At 42.8% G+C, this 19,173-nt stretch overlaps 1 protein-coding gene across 1 annotated transcript; it reads left to right on the forward strand.

The window, feature by feature from the left end:
* Positions 1-646: 646 nt before the first annotated feature.
* Positions 647-18,471, forward strand: grap2a (GRB2 related adaptor protein 2a). Its single transcript, XM_083930911.1, has 8 exons — positions 647-836; positions 8,922-9,074; positions 9,164-9,255; positions 11,129-11,248; positions 14,837-15,026; positions 15,604-15,696; positions 16,746-16,862; positions 16,995-18,471. Exons 2-8 carry the CDS (start codon positions 8,997-8,999, stop codon positions 17,172-17,174), a joined length of 870 nt encoding a protein of 289 aa, XP_083787037.1. The 5' UTR covers positions 647-836; positions 8,922-8,996; the 3' UTR covers positions 17,175-18,471.
* Positions 18,472-19,173: the final 702 nt, after the last annotated feature.

A 19,173-nucleotide genomic window follows, 5' to 3' on the forward strand; every position in this document is an offset into this window, starting at 1 on the left:
TGTCCTGAGATAACTTTGGTTATGATTTGGCACTGTAAATAAAATTTAATTGAATTGAACTGAAATATGCGTCACATCCTTGGTCTACGGCCCAGCGCCTTTCCCTGCAGGTGCTAATGTTGAGTTGGTGACCCGCACTGATGCTGGATAAATACCCCCAAAAAAACATTAGCGAAGGAAAATAATGTTTCATGGACATTTTAATTTGCTTTCACATGATGATGTCTTACCTGTGTGCTTGATATGTGGTGAGAAATGAGCGAACAACCACAGTTTTAGGACAGGTAACAAAGCCAGGGAACAGTAACTCCATATAAACCTTTATAAGCTGTGACGTCAAATGTGTTTTGTGGCTCCAGACAAAGTTTATCTGGTGGAAGAGGAGGAAAAATGGCTCTTTTGATAGTAAAGGTTGCTGACTCCTGATCTAGTGGAAACACAAAAATACATGTTTACACCTTTATACATGTTTGAACCTAAAAAAAAAAAAGATTGAACAGGTCCTGTGCTGCAGGATGCTGCAACAAGCAGAGTTTTATTTTGAAAATGCGGACGGAAGTGGCTGGTTCTTGTGTGCAGAGGCGGGTCCTCAGGCTGCATCAGAGCGACACGGAGCTGCAGAGACACACGGAGCTTCACTCCACACCCGGGTGCATCCAACCACCAAAGCAAGACAACAAGCTGTTCCCCAAAACCAGGACTTTTATTTGTTTATGCAAAACAACAACAACAGCAACACATCCGGAGGCACAAACATGCTGCTGTGCTCCCACTTTGGACGGAGAAGAGGACAGCCTTAGAATAAACTGCACACACTCAACTCAGGAGGAGCAAAGGTAAGAGCAACGTTGATCCAATATCAGGAAACTTTAGAATAAAAGAGAAAGAAAAATCACCAAAAACAAAGAAACAGGTCACTTCTCTTCCTCTTCCTCTCTCTGTCTCACTTCTCTAAAGTTCACCACGTTAAATAAAACAAAATGACTGCATTATTTTTACACTATATGACTTTTTTTTTAATTAAATACGAATTTCCTGCCTCTAAAACACATTTAAAACATAAGAATACAGCTTTGAAAAGCAGTTTTAATCTGTAACCTGCAGCAGGCTGCACTTGATGACACAGGTTTAATCTTCATTTCTGATCTAATTTCTTTGTTATTTGGTTCATTTACTGTTTGATTTCACTCGTTTGTGCCTCAGCTGCACGTTTTTAGGGAAGTGATTTTCAAGGCGTACCACAGAGAAGGTCAAAGGAGGTCATAACTTATGAAACTCACTCATATTCGTGGATTAATACGTGATATTTGTTGTGTAAATCAGTGGTGAGGTGGGTTCGGTGTCTTCTGCAGCCTGTGGTGGAAGGAAACTCACTGCTGCAACTATTACGTTCATCAGTGATCGAACCGACTCTTATTCTTCTCTGTTTCGACGTTAAAATGTCCAGAAAATAGTTAAAAATGTCCATTTTTGTGTCAAGCAAACAAGGTTTCCAACCATCCGGGGTCAAGACATGAAAGTTTGAGTCGCAGCGTTGCATTTTATTTCACCACATTACGACTTTTCACTCCCCTACGTGTGTCTGGGAGCATTAAAACTTCACAGATTCAGATTTGACACGATGATCGTAGAAGTTTGATGCACTAACTTTATATAAAGCAGTTAGAACTGGCTCCAACTTGAAAACTCATCTCATCACTCACTCATCTTCAGCCTCTTAGCCGGCGTCAGGTCTCGGGGGCAGCAGCTTTAGCAGGGGACCCCAAACTTCCCTTTCCCGGGCCACATTAACCAGCTCTAACTGGGGGATCCTGAGGCGTTCCCAGGCCAGTGTGGAGATCTAATCTCTCCACCTGGTCCTGGGTCTTCCCCGAGGCCTCCTCCCAGCTGGACGTGCCTGGAACACCTCCCTAGGGAGGCGCCCAGGGTTCATCCTTACCAGATGATCCTGAACCACCTCAACTGGCTCCTTTCAACGCAAAGGAGCAGCGGCTCTACTCTGAGTTCCTCACAGATGCTGATTTCAGCTTCTTAAATGTGAATATTTTCTGGTTTCTTTCCTCCTCTTTGACTTTAATATAAATATCTTTGTGTTTTGGACAAAACAAGACATTTGCGGGCGTCATCTCAGGCTTTGGGAAACACCGATCGGCGTTTTATGGACCAAACAACGAGTCTATAAATCAAGAAAATGATCAACTGATTGATCGATAATGACAATAATTGTCAGCTGCAGCCCGTTTGTTAATGTTAAATGATGGAAGTGCTTCCTGCTCTGGTGGAAAAACATGTTCCAGAGATGGAGAACAACAGCGTGATTGAATCAAATGAACACTTTGAGCTGCTTCTCTGGTGTTGTTTGCATCAGTGCGCTCACACGGCGTGCAGTTCATGATGCAGCTGCACAACGATGAAAAAAAAAGTTAAAGTTCTCAGATCTTTCTCAGTTATTTTACAGCTCGGTACTAAACTAAATATGGTGCTTTCTCTTCCAGGCTTGATAAATAAAACCTGCTGCTAAAAGATAGAAAGGCTCCCTAAGTTTTTCAGTCATCCAAGCAGAAGAAATCCACAGTAATGGAGGTCATCGTCCTCGTAGAGATGTCATCAAACCAGCGTTCATTTCACCTGTGGCTCACACAACAAACATGCACTCATTTGAAAGTGCGTTGGATAAAAGCGTCGGCTAAATTAAATGTACTTTAAACATTAAACTTGACTAATCTCTAATGGTGATTTAAGAAGAAGAATTACTTTGTATTTATACCGCAAGGGAAATTCAATTACACACGTTACACACACCCGAAATACACACACATGCACAGACAGGACCTGTATACATGCAATTAATGGAGAGATGTCAGAGTGAGGGGGATGCCAGTGACCAGCGCCCCGAGCAGTTGGGGGTTCGGTGCCTTGCTCAACAGCACCTCGGCAGTGCCCAGGAGATGAACTGGCCCCTCTCCAGCCACCAGTCCACGCTCCATACATGGTTCACACAGGGACTCAAACTGGCGACCCTCCGGTTCCCAGCCGAGTCACCTACAGACTGAGCGTCCTGCCGCCCTTAAGTGGCTCCCCAGCTGAGGTGAGATGCAGACGAACTCTTCATGAATCAAAGCGCGGAGAAAGTCTTCTCAAAAGAACTGAAACATTATTTATTAAGACGAAACTCTGGGAAATCAGATCAAAACACAGCCCGTTGATGTTAATGTTGAATGATGGAAGCGCGTTAAACATGTTCCAGAGATGGAGAACGACAGCGTGACTGAATCAAATACACAGTTAGAGCTGCTTCTCTCGTGTTGTTTGCATCAGTGCGCTCACACGGCGTGCAGTTTATGATGCAGCTGCAGACGAGAAAGAAACCTCGCTGCAGTTCAGACAGTGAAACTTCAAATGCAGCGCTGCGAGCAACACCTCTCACAAGTGAAACTGTTAACCTCAGATGGTGATCGCCATTAAAATCTGCTGCACGCTGACGTGAACCTGCTCTTTATCCTCTGTAAATCTACCAAATCAACTTCCTCAGTCGTCATCGGCAACCGTTTATTATCAGTTACTTCTTCATTTAGTTGTTATTTTTAAACAAAACTGCCCAAAAGTCACTGGTTTCAGCTTCTCAATTGTGAATATTTACTATTTTATTTAATTTATTTGTGTATGATAGTGTACTGAATGTGTTTTGTGCTATCGTTCGGACAAAATGTGACGTTTAAGGACGTCAACGTGGACAGGAGGTATTGCAGAGGATATTCTGACTAATAAAATTTTTAATCGAGAAAATAATTTGATGATTCATTGATAACGGGAGAAACCATCAGTTGCAGCCCCAATAAAAATATATATAAATATAATTTTCAGGAACAATTCTTATGAATGAATCGTCTAAATTGTTGTGTTTAAGCCAAAATGCCCCCAAAAATCACTTGTTTAAGCTTCACAAATGTGAATATTCACAGTTTCTCTTTGTCTGCTATGATACTTAATTTAATATATATTGTCTTTGACCGTTTAGTCAAACAAAACAAGACATTTCAGACATTTTTTAAGGCAAAAAATGGGTACAAAGTCACTCTAATAGAGAAATTAACTGGCACAGTAATTCATATTTAACACAATCATAGGTTGCAGCCCCTGTCTACAGTGTACTGTCACCATGTAATACGTACTATTTGTCAGTAAATAAAAATTATTTCAAATATCAGTCACGCACATAAGTCGTTAAAGTAGTAAATCTTGTCCCAGATGAGAATAAAGTGCCAACGTAAACAAACAAACCCTTTTTTCTTACTGACATTTAAGTTTCCATATATCTTTTTAAAAAATAGGCTTGTTTCATGGCAGCAAAACATCTCAAATATCAGTTAAGGGTTAGTTTTAGATACACATTTCAACTGTTGAATCCATAACTACAGAGCAATTTGTCTTCAACCCTGAAGAAGTGCATTAAGTGCCGTCGTAGCCCCGCGGGGGAAAGGGAACGCAGTGGGTGTTTTACAGTTGTGTGAGGTGACTTCAGAGAAAGTTGTAAGCTTGCAAAGCACCTTCAGCTGCACGAGTCGAGCGAAGGTAGATTCGATTTCCTTCACGATAACTCACCACATCCTCCTCTCCGTAACCACAGAGTGAAGATTTCATTCCCGTCTGTGAGAAAAGAACCAAAAGTAAAACACGTAATATACAGTACAGCGCTGTCATGGTCAAGTGTTTCCGAAGATTCATCTCTAAATTGGAGAACTACATTTTCCCTAACGATGTTTTTGTATCTGTTGGTAAATGAGGAAGAGGCTTTTATGACTCTTCCCAATTTAAAAATAGATTACAAATGAATGTTTCCAGTTCCTTAACGCTCCACGTCATCTCCAAGTCCTTCATTCACGTCGACAGCTGGAAACACAAATACTGTGTTATAAGCAGGAACTGAAGTATCAGATGGTTGAGTGGACTAACGCACACTGCTGCTGTTTGTGTTTAGTGTTTATATCCAGTCAACATCCTGTTCCCCTCCATCAAATCCCCCCAAAACAAGTCGTTTATATAAGAAATATTTAAAATCACCTCTATATACATTGAGTCCACTTCATACGCACTTTGTTTAATAATATTTAAATGAGCTCCTTTACATTCATCTCATCTTCAGCCTCTTATCCGGGGTCGGGTCACGGGGGCAGCAGCTTTAGCAGGGGACCCCAAACTTCCCTTTCCCGGGCCACATTAACCAGCTCTAACTGGGGGATCCTGAGGCGTTCCCAGGCCAGTGTGGAGATCTAATCTCTCCACCTGGTCCTGGGTCTTCCCCGAGGCCTCCTCCCAGCTGGACGTGCATGGAATTTTACTAAAAGTTTGTTTGTATGTAAGATCCCCAAGTAGAATAACGTACTGTTTATGTCTATGAATATTTTTTTTAAAGAATATGCATAACCCATATAACATAAATCATGAAATTTATCCAAAATTAACAATACTTTATGGTACTTTCTGTGTTTTATATAAAGAAGAGAGGATTGCACATTTTACAAGTTTACTCCATAATCCAGTGTAAATGCAGGTGCATTACGTCTGACACAAAGGTTAATATTTCCTTTAACGGTTTATTTCTCGTATCTGTCTTATAGTATTTACTCTATAGTTGGACATTTTGGGAAATACACCTGAGGGTTAGATATGTGCCACCACATAGGGAAACCCCCTGTTAAACTGCAATGTGTGTTTTTTACACTTTGTTTTTTTTGTACCACTTAAACAAAGTAGTTAATTAGTAAATGTTGGAGGTGGTGGCAGCTGTTTACCTTTGTTTCCAGTCTTTGTGCTACGCTGCGGACTGAAGCTTCATTTTTACTGTACAAAGATGAGTCGCATTCATCTTCTCATCAAGAAAGAAAAGCTAACTATAGCACTACAGCACATTTAGCTAACTATTTCAACACTTTATCCATTAGTCCTGGCTAACTAATTCAGATGTTTAACCATTAGTTTTAGCTAACTATTTTAGCTGTTTATTCATTAGTTTTAGCTATTTCAACACTTTATCCATTAGTTTTAGCTAACTTTTTCATCACATTACACTAACTGTTTCAGTAGTTTATGCACTTGCTTCAGCTAACTATTTGAGCTTTCTGTCTATTAGTTTTAGCTAGCTATTTCAACACTTTATCCGTTAGTTTTAGCTAACTTTTTCATCACATTACACTAACTGTTTCAGTAGTTTATGCACTTGCTTCAGCTAACTATTTGAGCTTTCTGTCTATTAGTTTTAGCTAGCTATTTCAACACTTTATCCATTAGTTTTAGCTAACTTTTTCATCACATTACACTAACTGTTTCAGTAGTTTATGCACTTGCTTCAGCTAACTATTTGAGCTTTCTGTCTATTAGTTTTAGCTAGCTATTTCAACACTTTATCCGTTAGTGTTAGCTAACTTTTTCAGATGTCTGTCTATAAGTTTTAGCTAACTATACCAACACTTTGCCCCTTAGGTTTGTAGCTAACTGTTTCAGCTGTTTGTCCATAACTTAAGCTAACTATTTCCCAGTAGTTTATGCCTTAGTTTTAGTTAACTATTTCAACACTTTATCCATTAGTTTTAGCTAACTATTTCAACACTTTATCCATTAGTTTTAGCTAACTATTTGAGATTTCTGTCTATTAGTTTTAGCTAACTATATCAACACTTTATACATTAGTTTTGTGGCTAACTGTTTCAGCTGTTTGTCCATAACTTAAGCTAACTATTTCCCAGTAGTTTATTTCTTAGTTTCAACTATTTCATTACGTTAAGCTAACTATTTAGTAGAGAAGTGTTTTCCCTTAATGTCGAACCAGTTAGTTTATAGTTTGTCAGCTGCATATAAAACATTTAGGACTGCATTAAAGATGCTATATACAGATTTGATCTGACTAATTGATTAAGCGTGAAAGTTCGGGGGATAGATTTCTGTTTTGTTAAATAAAACGTTCCTTAAACTGGTCATTTCATTGATTATTCTAAGAGTTGAAGGCATTTATCAAAATGTTAGACATATAATCAAGTCCATCTTAAAAAAACACATTCTGGGCTGCTTTAAAATGATCTTGGGACTTCCTTAAACTAATCTTGTGACCAACCACAGCTGTTGTTTATCACTCAGGGCTATAGAATAATCAGCATTTCGACATCTCAGCGAGAGAAGTGTCTCTGTGTTGAACGTGCAATCAGAAACATGCTGAAACTAATTTTTTTAACATAGATTAATTGATTTTGCACGTACAACAGACTTTTACCAATATTGCAGACAATATTCACGCCTTATCCTTTTATCCTCCCCCACCGTAACAAAACAATGACTCCCCCTCCAAACTTGTTGCACTTATTGAAGAAGAACCTTTTTATGGGAAATGTTTGCCTAAAATGAAGTTGAAAGAACATGAAACAAACTAGAAGGGCACTCAGAGATCGCAGACCTCCTCCAGGCCATGCTCTGTCTCGCAGTGTAAATGAAAGCAAAAGATCATTTGTGTATATCACGCTTCCACAAGGTTTCATGGAAATAAAGGGGGTCTTCCCGATGTTCTTCGGTCGCATAAGCCTCTGACTCCGCTGATTCATACGCATTTTGTCAGGGTTAGGGGGTCGTGTTAGGGGCTACATAAGCCTATTTGCTGGGGAATTCAGAACTGATTGTGGGAAAAAAAAACAGACCGGGGAACTTAGGACCCTTTCTGTGAAAAGCAGGGACCATAGGATTAGGATCTGATGATCTGATGTTCCCTGATGTTCCCTGATGTTCCCTGATCACATACAAAGCAGAGAACATAGGACCCGGGGAACATAGGTACGCTTCAGTTACAGATACAGTAACGATTGTTGACATTTTGAATGAAAAATAAATATCTTTAAAAACAGATTACTTGAAGGGATTGCTTCACTGAAAGTACATGTGTGGTTTTTTTGGGGGGGTTCGGTTTGTCAGCAGGATTGCAGGAAAACTACCTGCTTGATTTGGGAGCATACCAACGTTCCCCGGGTCCTATGTTCCCCGCTTTGTTTGTGATCGAGGAAAATTGGACTCTTATTTTGGAAAAAGGTCTGATGTTCCCCGCTTTGTTTGTGATCGAAGCACATTGGACTCTTATTTTGGAAAGGGTCTGATGTTCCCTGCTTTGTTTGTGATCGAAGCACATTGGACTCTTATTTTGGAAAGGGTCTGATGTTCCCTGCTTTGTTTTTGATCGAAGCACATTGGACCCTTATTTTGAAAAAGGTCTGATGTTCCCTGCTTTGTTTTTGATCGAAGCACATTGGACTCTTATTTTGAAAAAAGGTCTGATGTTCCCTGCTTTGTTTTTGATCGAAGCACATTGGACTCTTATTTTGAAAAAAGGTCTGATGTTCCCTGCTTTGTTTTTGATCGAAGCACATTGGACTCTTATTTTGAAAAAAGGTCTGATGTTCCCCGCTTTGTTTGTGATCGAGGAAAATTGGACTCTTATTTTGAAAAAAGGTCTGATGTTCCCCGCTTTGTTTGTGATCGAGGAAATTGGACTCTTATTTTGTAAAAAGGTCTAATGTTTTACCACAATCAGGTCTGAACTCAACAGCAAATAGGCTCATGTAGCCCCTCACCCTGGCCCTAACCGTAACCTGTTACCCTAACAGGGTAGGCTTATGCGAACGGGAACCATTGGACCCGCTTGGGGCAAAGATGTCCGATGTTTGGCTGAACCCAACCCTACCCTGCATGTTTAAAAATGGCACCAAAGGGGTTAAAACTGTGACACCAAGCGTCCATTTTGTGACGAGTTGGGAGTGATAATATACTGAGAAGACTTGAATCTATACATTTGTATTCCCTCAGTTTCAGACGTATACTGTACGGATATAATAAAATCATACTGCAGATTTTAAATGTCTATTTTAAAATTCTCTCTCCCTGCATAGAAACCCTTTTTGCGGACTCCCTGATCGACTCTTTGCATCTGTTCTTTCTACGTTCGGACGCTTCAGCCGGTCCCGATGGAAGCCAGAGGAAAGTACGATTTTACCGCAACAGCGAACGACGAGCTCAGCTTCAGAAAGGGCGACACGCTGAAGGTCAGTCACGACGTTTTGTTTTAATTTAATGTGGCTTCAAAATGTTTCATTACCTTTTTGCGACGTCTCGTTTCCCTCCTTCTGATCAGATCTTAAGCCCACAAGACGAGTGGTACAAAGCAGAGATGAACGGACTGGAGGGATTCGTGCCACAGAACTACATCGAGATGCAGACTCCGAGGTAAGAGACACTAAAGACCCACCTGCTTCGGATGTTATCGGCCGATAGAATGGGCTCAGTTGGTATCAGTACCATAGACCTGAGGCGTTACGACCCTACTCTACCTCCTTGTTGGCTCGGTAGGCTGTAACATCTATTGGTAAGCTGAATCACCCTTCCTCGTTACCTTTTGAGGCTCGTTTCTGCTCCATTTTGTGCGTAAATAGAGACGTGCGTTATCACTGCCCTCATGCTTTCATGCGTCCTTTACGTTAACGTTCTCGAGGATGTCGCTCAGATTCAAAAGTCACTCCACAAAGACAATTGAGGAGATAACGATCATGATAAAGGGGCCTTCACATGGTACGTCTTTTATGCTGGGCTCACTCCGAGGTTGGGCGCAGAGACCCAGTAAAGGACTAAATCGACGTTAGCATTAAAACAACCGTTAGCTTGTAAACTGCCTCTTCACGAACCTGGTGTGACGCTTATAAACCTTCATCATTATGGTTTCTTCTGAGATCCCTTCAGCCTCTTGTCCCTGTCGGGGTCGTGGGGGGGCTGGAGCCGATCCCAGCTGACATCGGGCGTGAGGCGGGGTCCACCCTGGACAGGACGCCAGTCTATCACAGGACACATAGAGACGAACAACCATTCACACCTATGGGCAATTTTAGAGTCAATGAACCTAACACCTGCACGTCTTTTGACTGTGGAGGGCCCCGACCCGGATTCGAACCAGGAACGCTCTTGCTATGAGGCGACAGTGCTGACCACCACATCACCGTGTCGCCCTGTAATAATCTAACGTTAAATAGTTCGGGAAACTCGGACACGCGATAAGTTTTTCCCTTCATCTTTCTAACTTGACTTGATGTTTCTCTCTGGTTGCCTGGGAAACGTAAACATCACACTATCTCACTTTTGAAATGTCAGCTGCAACAAGTTCAACTGATTTGAACTTTGAGCGCAGAGGCAGGGAGGCAAATCTGAGCAGTGTGCGCCGCTGCCTTGGCGCTGCCGCCTCCTCCATAGGAAATGAATAGAACGGCCGTGGCATCATGTGTAGGGGCGTTAACGATCAGGCAGCGTTGTAGACGGCGGTGGTCTGTGAGGCACTAAAGACATCCCAGAGTGTGGACGGAGAGTTACAGACATTGTTTGACGGATGAGACAAACTGACAACAAATGTCACTTTAGGTATTTCAGGATATCCGTTGGGGCGTTTGATGACTCGCTCGCTCACTCCTGATATTCACGCCACTTTTTATGTCCAGTGCCCGACGCTGCCCCCACGTTTTCAGGTGGTACTGCAACGCTTGGTCCCGATCGGCACACATCCGCAAGCTCGCAGGATACGTGCAGAAATACGGACAAAATGTACGCAGAGTACGGACAAAGGGCTCCGTCCTTATCCGTATGGGTCTCTAACGTAGACCATAAATGAGCCTTAAGACGACCTAGTTGCTGTTAAAATGTGAACAGATGATAACGGCCTCCTGAACCAACTTGTAGGTGTAGCAGGCTCCTCCAGGTTCATACCTTTGAGGCTGATAACGCGCAACAAATGGAGTGATAACATTCGAAACAGGTGCAGTCGACCTGAAAGGGAATTTGTGACCTTATTTGGGAATCATCCGGTTCATATACATCGTTTGAAAGAGAAATTCTACATCTGTAAACTACTTCAAGAAACAACAGCTGCTGCTTTTGCAACATGGCTGCAGAAAAAACACAGCAATTAGATGAGAGAAGCATATTTTTACAATGTAAAACATGCTTTTTGGGCCACAGTAGGTTACAGCTGTAGGTGTGTGTGTGTGTGTGTGTGGTTTGCATCAGATAAGCGGCAGCGTTATATCCTGTGTGTGTGTGTGTGTGTGTGTGTGTGTAGGTGGTTTCAGGAGAACGCCAGTCGCAGCGCTGCGGAGGAAGTCCTACGGTACAAAGGCGTGGGAGACTTTGTGATTCGAGGATCCCAGAGCTCCCAGGGAGACTTCTCCATCTCCGTCAAGTGAGTGAAGAAGAGTGAACAGGCTCCCAATCCATCAATATAATAATAATAAACTCCATTTATTATTATATTTAAGCACCTTTCTTACTTGTAACGCAGCCCAAAGTGCTTTACAACAAAGAGTTTACATGCACCAAGTGCAACATGACACAAGTGAATATAAAAACAGGGATATTTGTGCCAAATTATGAAGGTAAGATGGTAAATGGACTTGTACTTATAAAGCGCCTTTCTAGTCTTCTGACTACTCAAGGCGCTTTCACAGTGTTTGTCACATTCACACTGATTGCAGTGGACACCTACAGACCATCTAATCCATGGGTGTCAAAGTCAAGGCCCTCGGGCCAGATCCGGCCCGCAATTGATTGATCTTGGCCCCCGGGATGATATTTGATTAGTAGTAGAACCGGCCCGCACACCACAGCCGCCTGCTGGTGTTTTTCACGCACCAAAACTACATTACCCACAATGCAACGGTAGCCAACAGGGCCGCAAGTGGGCCGCCTCTGCTTCATTATTCATCAGCATTCAGGGCAGATGTCAACTTTCAGCCCAATCACTGACAGAGCCGTACAAAAATATTGGATTATTCATTTAATCGTTAAATAAAATACGGTACACTGTGTTAGATCTTGGTTCAATAGGTTAAATGCATCATTTTAATATGTTTTATTAAACATTGAACCCGTCCGGCCCTCGGCTCGTAGCAGATTTGTTTTTTGGCCCTCTGATGTATTTGACTTTGACGTCCCTGATCTAATCTAACCATTCACACCACATTTACACACCCATGCAATTCGGGGTTCAGTGTCTTGCCCAAGGACACTTCAACATGTGGACCGGGGGAGGTGGGGATCGAACCACCCATCTCTCTCCAATGGAGGACGACCCACTCTTTCACTGAGCCGCAGTCGCCCGTCTGAAGATAGAAGATAAAACCCACAAGTAAAACAAGCTTACAGTAAAATACATGTTCACATGAATAAGACCCACGTGAAAATACGATAAAAAGAGAGTAAGGATTAAAAATAGATAATCGAATGAAAGTTCAGTTAAAAAGGGCAATTAAAGAGATACGTTAGCTCACTTGAGTGACCTCCCTGATGTCTAACGGTGGTTTGTTCCACGTTGCATCCCCGAATTTCTTCTGTCTGTTTTTAGAAACCTCTGACAACCAGCTGCAGACGATCGCAGCGTTAATGAGGATAAATCAGTGAATCAGTTCAGGGCCACATACTTAAGCCTGCGACTCCCCGCGTAGTAGTTCCTGTGAACGGACAAACTTCCTCGACTCTGAGCTTCTTATCAGCCAGACGGAGGAATCAGTTGGTGTTAATCTGTAACCAGCCGGTGTGCTACTGAATCAGACGTGTGTGCGCTGTGAGAGCGGACGCTGTGGGAGCAGATTTCTACAAAAAGCTGGTTTATTAGTGATGAGACGATCCGCTCGCAGTCAGAGACAATCTCAGCTGATGTCGGAGAGCCGCGTTTAACCACATGTGCAAACTCTGTGAGATTTAGAGCTGGTGGTGAGATCTGAGATCAACCGTCAGAAACAGTAAACCAGTGTTTCCCCTCTCAACGACGCCCACCTACGCGTATAAAAGAGGTAAACTCTGACTCACCGTGTCGCCCTCTGAGCTCCTCCGACGCGCTGCAAACTGTGCAACGCTCCCCGTGTGTTTACAGCCAGGAGACAGCTGCAGGAGCACACGGCAGTAAACAAGAGCTCAGTTGGTTTATGTGAGAGGCCGCAGGCGTTCAGACCCCCGGGCACAGCTCTCTGCACACTGCACGGCTGCGTTTAAACGCAGAAGTGCGGTGGTTTTGGGGTTTTGCGGCTCTTTCTGGGGAACGCAGGGTTCCTACACATTTGACTCAGATTTCTCAGAGGATTTTTCTGTCAGTATTAAACATCTGAGTACCATTTAAAAGATGCTTATGTGTGAATAAATGATTTTAAATCCAGCTTTAAACACAAATGATTAAGTCTGGTCCATTCATTAGGTTGCCACGTAAGTACGAGACATTTTTCAAGATTCAAGATTCAAGAATCTTTATTTATCCCGAGGGAAATGATTGTGCAACAGTTTCAATACAAAGGTGGGAAAGGATCAGAGCAACGATAAGCATAAAAACATAAATCAAATCAAAAATAAAACTAACATCAGATAAATTAAACAATAACTAAGTGTGACAGAGTGCAACAGACGTCGTGGTTAAGCGTAGGTATATACAATATACAACAATACGCAGCGTGCAGTTTAGCAGCAGATTGAAATAAAATAAGTACAAACTAGATAAGTGAGAAGGCGCGATAAGTTATAAGTGTTAAAAATGTTAAAAATGTAGCAGCATGTCCTACAGAACTAAGTGACAGTATGGCACAGTGGAGTGTAGCAGCATGTCCTACAGAACTAAGTGACAGTGTGGCACAGTGGAGTGTAGCACCATGTCCTACAGAACTAAGTGACAGTGTGGCACAGTGGAGTGTAGCAGCATTTCGTACTTCAGTCAGTTACAGTAAACCACAGTGAAATGTAGCAGCATGTCCTAAAGCACAGGAAGTGTATCAGCAGATAGTTACAGTATTATTAATAAATAAATAAGTGATGTAGTGGTGATATAAAGAGACAGTGCAGTATAGCAGCATTACTTACTGAAGTAAGAAACAGTAAACCACGTACGTATTATAGCTCATATAAGTGAACGCACAGCATTTTATTATAGCATATTGGGTTATATATAAAATAGGCTAAAATGCTTATATATAGCATATTAAGTTGTACTGTATATAAAATAGAGAAAATTCTTTATATTTATATCGTATTGGGTTGTATATACGGTAACACCAGGAAAGAGTTATATATATATATATATATATATATATATATATATATATATATATATATATTTGTACTGTATGTGGTTGTATATAGAATAAAGTTATATTTATACTGTAGATTATATAGATATTTACATGTGCTGTATATTGTATTAGGTTATACAGTATATAAATAGTGATAATTGTTTATATTTATATCATATAGTGTAGTATATTAAGCCAGGACAGAGTTTATATTTGTACTTTATGGAGTTGCATATAGAATAGTTATATTTATATTGTAGATTACAGTATATAGTTATTTATATATATATATATTGTATTCGGTATAGTTATCTATACGTATTAAGTTATATATAAAATAAGGATAATTGTTTATATTTATAGAATATAAGTGTATATATTATATTAATTATAATGAAGAGTGGATAAAGAGGTAGAAACAAACTTCCTGCTCCTTTTTGAATTTTTGTAATATTTAATATTTATTGATTATATTCCTGTGAGGTTCGTTTCCTATGGTGCTTTATCCACATATATATAAATATATATATAATTTCTTACATGTTTGACATAAAGAAACGTCCTCCATTGTGCACGGACGTCCATGATGTCCCCCAGGGTCGGACTTACTCCCTCTGGGTCGACTGTGATGTTGTAGTTTAGCTCTCTGACCAGCAGAGGACGATCCAGCCGCGCAGGAGGAGTTTTAACCCAACACGTGCTTTTATCTCCCCCTCAAGACACGAGAGCGACGTCCAGCACTTCAAAGTGATGAAAGACAACCGAGGCCAGTACTTCCTGTGGTCGGAGAAGTTCACCTCCCTGAACAAGCTGGTGGAGTTTTACAAGTCCACCTCCATCTCCAAGACCAGGGAGATCTACCTCAACGACGGCAGCGCGGAGAGCAGGACCTCCTCCGCGACCCAGTCCGTAAGAGAAACTTTCCTGTTTAACCAGTACGCGAGGTTTCCGCGGTCAGGGAATTTCAAAATCAATTTTTTTAAGGCCTGGAAAAGTCATTGGGATTTGGTATTTTGAATAATCCCCCCCATTTACCCGGGGCCCAATCGTGGGCTCCTCCATCGCAACTTCCTGTGTTGTTGGCAACCGCTTGTCCCTGTCGGGGTCGTGGGGGGGCTGGAGCCGATCCCAGCTGACATCGGGCGTGAGGCGGGGTCCACCCTGGACAGGACGCCAGTCTATCACAGGGCAAATTCCTTCAAATTCAGCACTTCATGTATTATTTAAGTCTGGACAGTTGATGTAAACTGTAACTTGACTGTTTGGCAAAAGCATACGACCAATAATTCTCGTCTGTAATTGGTAGGTGAGAATCAAGAATCCTGAAACAGCTTTTGAACGGCATAAAACATGTTTTAACTTAAATTTTCTTACTTATTCTATGAGCCTCTCCCCGCATCACGACTCCCCAACACGTCGTTGATGTTTCTAACATATCAATAGAAATGACAACTGTCTACACCCGCTGTGTTTTTCCTTCCTGTAGGTGAAGAGGGGAAGTTTGCCTGAACAACGTAACGTAGCTGCAGCCATCGTTCCTTCACCGCGCAGAGCTTCGGACCAGCCTCACAACCAGCTGGTACTTATTTCCATTTTTAATGCGAACCACCACCTGAGGCCGCGTCGCCCAAACGTTCTGACCGCTTTCTCTCATTAAGGTCACTTTCATACATTAATTAGACGTTAAAACGTTCATGTGAAATTATGAAAAATCACTTGTAGATTCTTAGAAGTGTGTATCGTATTTTCCACATCATAAGGCGCACCTTCAATGAATGTCTTATTTTGAAACTTTTTTCATATATAAGGCGCACCACATTATAAGGCGCATATCGCATATCTGCACTAGCACGCTACAGTCGAGGCTGGGGTTACGTTAAGGACCGCCTCTAAACTCATTGATGCTAAGTTAGCGTGCTAGCGCTGTTGCCTTCAGTGGAACAGTGATTGTACGGACACTTCTACTTGCTGCTCTCTGTTCAACAACCCACTGTTGGAGTTTGTCCTCCAGCTGCAGCCGTCTCGCTCTGTTCCCTCTAAACTCTGTTTAGTCTTCTTTACTTGGCGCAGGTCGTCTTGTTGCTTCCTCCACTTCGGCACCATTGATTGGTTCATGTTAAACTCTCTGGCTGCTGCTCTATTCCCGTGTTCTACTGCGTGACTAATGGCCTTGAGTGTAAACTCTGCGTCGTAAGCGTGTCTCTTAACAGGAGCCATTTTGGGCTCTTTACACAAACACACACATGGAAATGAAACGGCACGCTTCACACAGTCGTATATCTCAACATGCACCGCGCGTTACTTCTTCTACGGGGAAAATAGAGTCTGCGGCTGCTCACCGTAGTTGGAGACCTGTTGTGGCTCAATATTGGTCCATATATAAGGAGCACCGGATTATAAGGCGCACTGTCGGCTTTTGAGACATTAGAAGGTTGCGCCATATAGTGCGGAAAATACGGTACATTTATTCTACTTGCACTTCGGTGGTGATCACCCAGTAAAAGCACCACGAAAAGATTGGAAACTGCAGCAGACCGGATCCATGCGGATATGGATAATACCTGCAAACGGCGTCCGACTGGTGACACAGGTACGTTTTACTTTAGTGACCTTTTCTGTCGTTTCCAGGCTAAGAAAGTGGGTCTGGAGGAGCGAGCTCACACCATCGGCCACACAGGAAGAAGCAGCCCCGTCACCGCTGCTCATCCTCCCCGACGCACGTCTGACACCATGCCTCTCCCTCAGGTCCGCCCGCCGTCCTTTCCTCCAAGTCGTGACTTAACGCTCCTTTTTGTGTCGCAGCCCTGATCCAAAATCATTTAAACTCTTAATAATGAAGATTTAGTATTCATTGATCATTTTCCTTGTGTTTCACAGAGGGCGAGCACGGTGCAGGTGAGGGCGCTGTACGACTTCACCGCAGAAGAGGACGACGAACTGGGTTTCGGCGCCGGCGACGTCATCGAGGTGGTGGATCGCTCCGATGCTTCGTGGTGGAAAGGGAGGCTGAGGGGGAAAAGTGGGCTGTTTCCCGCCAACTACACAACACTGATGTGAGGCGATTGCACTTTACGGTGCCTCTACACACACACACGCTCACGGACTCTGCAGCTGCATCAGTGTGTGTGTGTGTGTGTTAACAGAAACACTGACTCAGCGAAACTTTTAGCAGGGAAACACCTACAGGAACTTCCTGAAACCTGCTGCACCGAGGAACGTTTGATCTTTTCTACCATGACGTGACTGACAGCAGGAATATTTATTTGCTAAATGCTCGTTTGCCAAAAAGTGATCATCTGCCAAAATGGATTGCCGTCCGCGGGGAGCGCACACAGCGTGTTAAAGCTGCATCACCCAGTTTATATACAGGTTCAAGTTCCCCTCGTATACATGAAAGGGGGTCGAATGGGAAAAAGACCGAGTAACACTTCCTCCGGTGCAGTAGGTGGCGCTCCGCCAACACACAGCTGGACTGAATGCGGCTTTTTTCCCCCGGTTCACCTTTGTCAAAATCACAAATGGCTGACTTTTGGACATAATTACGACCAAAATGGGTCTTCTTGGTAGTGATGTTAGTTGCCGATGCGAAGTTCTCCCTCGGTTTTAAGGTAACGCTCTATTGTTGTTGATTTCACGTTGTTTTTCGGCGTCATTGCTTCCTGGTTTATTCTATTTCCGGGGTCAAAAGCCACCTCCGCGGAGTGGGGAGCATGCGCAGACGAGAAACGCGATAATAGGAGTTCTCTAGGTCTGTACAGCCGGGTGATAGAACTCGACGCGGGCGCCGTTAATTCGCATGTACTTCAGTGACACGGGGCCGGTTGAAAATGGGCGGTTTCCTTTAAGTTACCAGTTAACGCTACCACTGGCTAGCTAGCTAAGTTAGCGAGATGCAACCACTGAATCCTGATAATGTTACAGTCAACTCTGATGAAGTGAAAGCACGCCAAAGCAAGTTCACAGCTATTTCGATGTACACAGTGCCGTGGATACGTATCGCTAAAGTGACAGGACGCCGTGTAACCACGCGGTAAAGCACCCCCCGCTTTATCGTTATAAAGTCGTTATGGGGGTTTAGCGCGGGTCAGGGGGTACTTGGCTGACAGAATATTTCAAAGGCGGTACGTTATTAAAGAAAGTTTGAGAACCACTGGTCTAAAGCACAGAACGCTCCCGTGGACGGAGGCCTGTTTTTGGCAGAGGATCACTTTCTGGCAGGACGCCTGGCGGCTGAAGAATCCACTGTTTCTGCCCGTGTTGTAAATGTCGTCATGTTTTCTACCACAAAACATTTTGTACGAAAAATTCAGTAGATTTTTCATAAAGTCTGAATGCTTTACGCAGAAGTGTAACTTCCTTGCAATAAAATCATTTTCTATCACTGATTTGATGTTTAAATTTAATTCTGACGTCCTTTTGGAGACATTCATCCAAAGAAAGGCACTTAACTTCTTCCTCAGAAGTTTTTTTTTTATTGTTTTTATTATTTCTATAGAACCATGAAATGTATTTATTAAGAGATTCCTGGAGTTATTCTACAAGTTTCCTCCTGTTGCATGTTTCCAGCCAGTGTCAGCTGAAATAAAGCCAGAAGTAAGAGGAAGTCAGCCTTCAAAATAAAAGCTGCGTCCTCAAAGGATGTCTGCTCTCGCCTCCAGAGTCCAACATTGTAAAGTTTATTACGCAGAAGTTGCAGTACCACGAAAATAAGTACGTCTCATCTCATCTTCAGCCTCTTATCCGGGGTCGGGTCTCGGGGGCGGCAGCTTTAGCAGGGGACCCCAAACTTCCCTTTCCTGGGCCACATTAACCAGCTCTAACTGGGGGATCCTGAGGCGCTCCCAGGCCAGTGTGGAGATCTAATCTCTCCACCTGGTCCTGGGTCTTCCCCGAGGCCTCCTCCCAGCTGGACGTGCCTGGAACACCTCCCTAGGGAGGCGCCCAGGGTTCATCCTTACCAGATGATCCTGAACCACCTCAACTGGCTCCTTTCAACACAAAGGAGCAGCGGCTCTACTCCGAGTTCCTCACGGATGCTGAACTTCTCCCCCTCTCT

This window comes from Echiichthys vipera (assembly GCF_963691815.1).
Source record: "Echiichthys vipera genome assembly, chromosome: 17".
NCBI lineage: Eukaryota > Metazoa > Chordata > Actinopteri > Perciformes > Trachinidae > Echiichthys > Echiichthys vipera.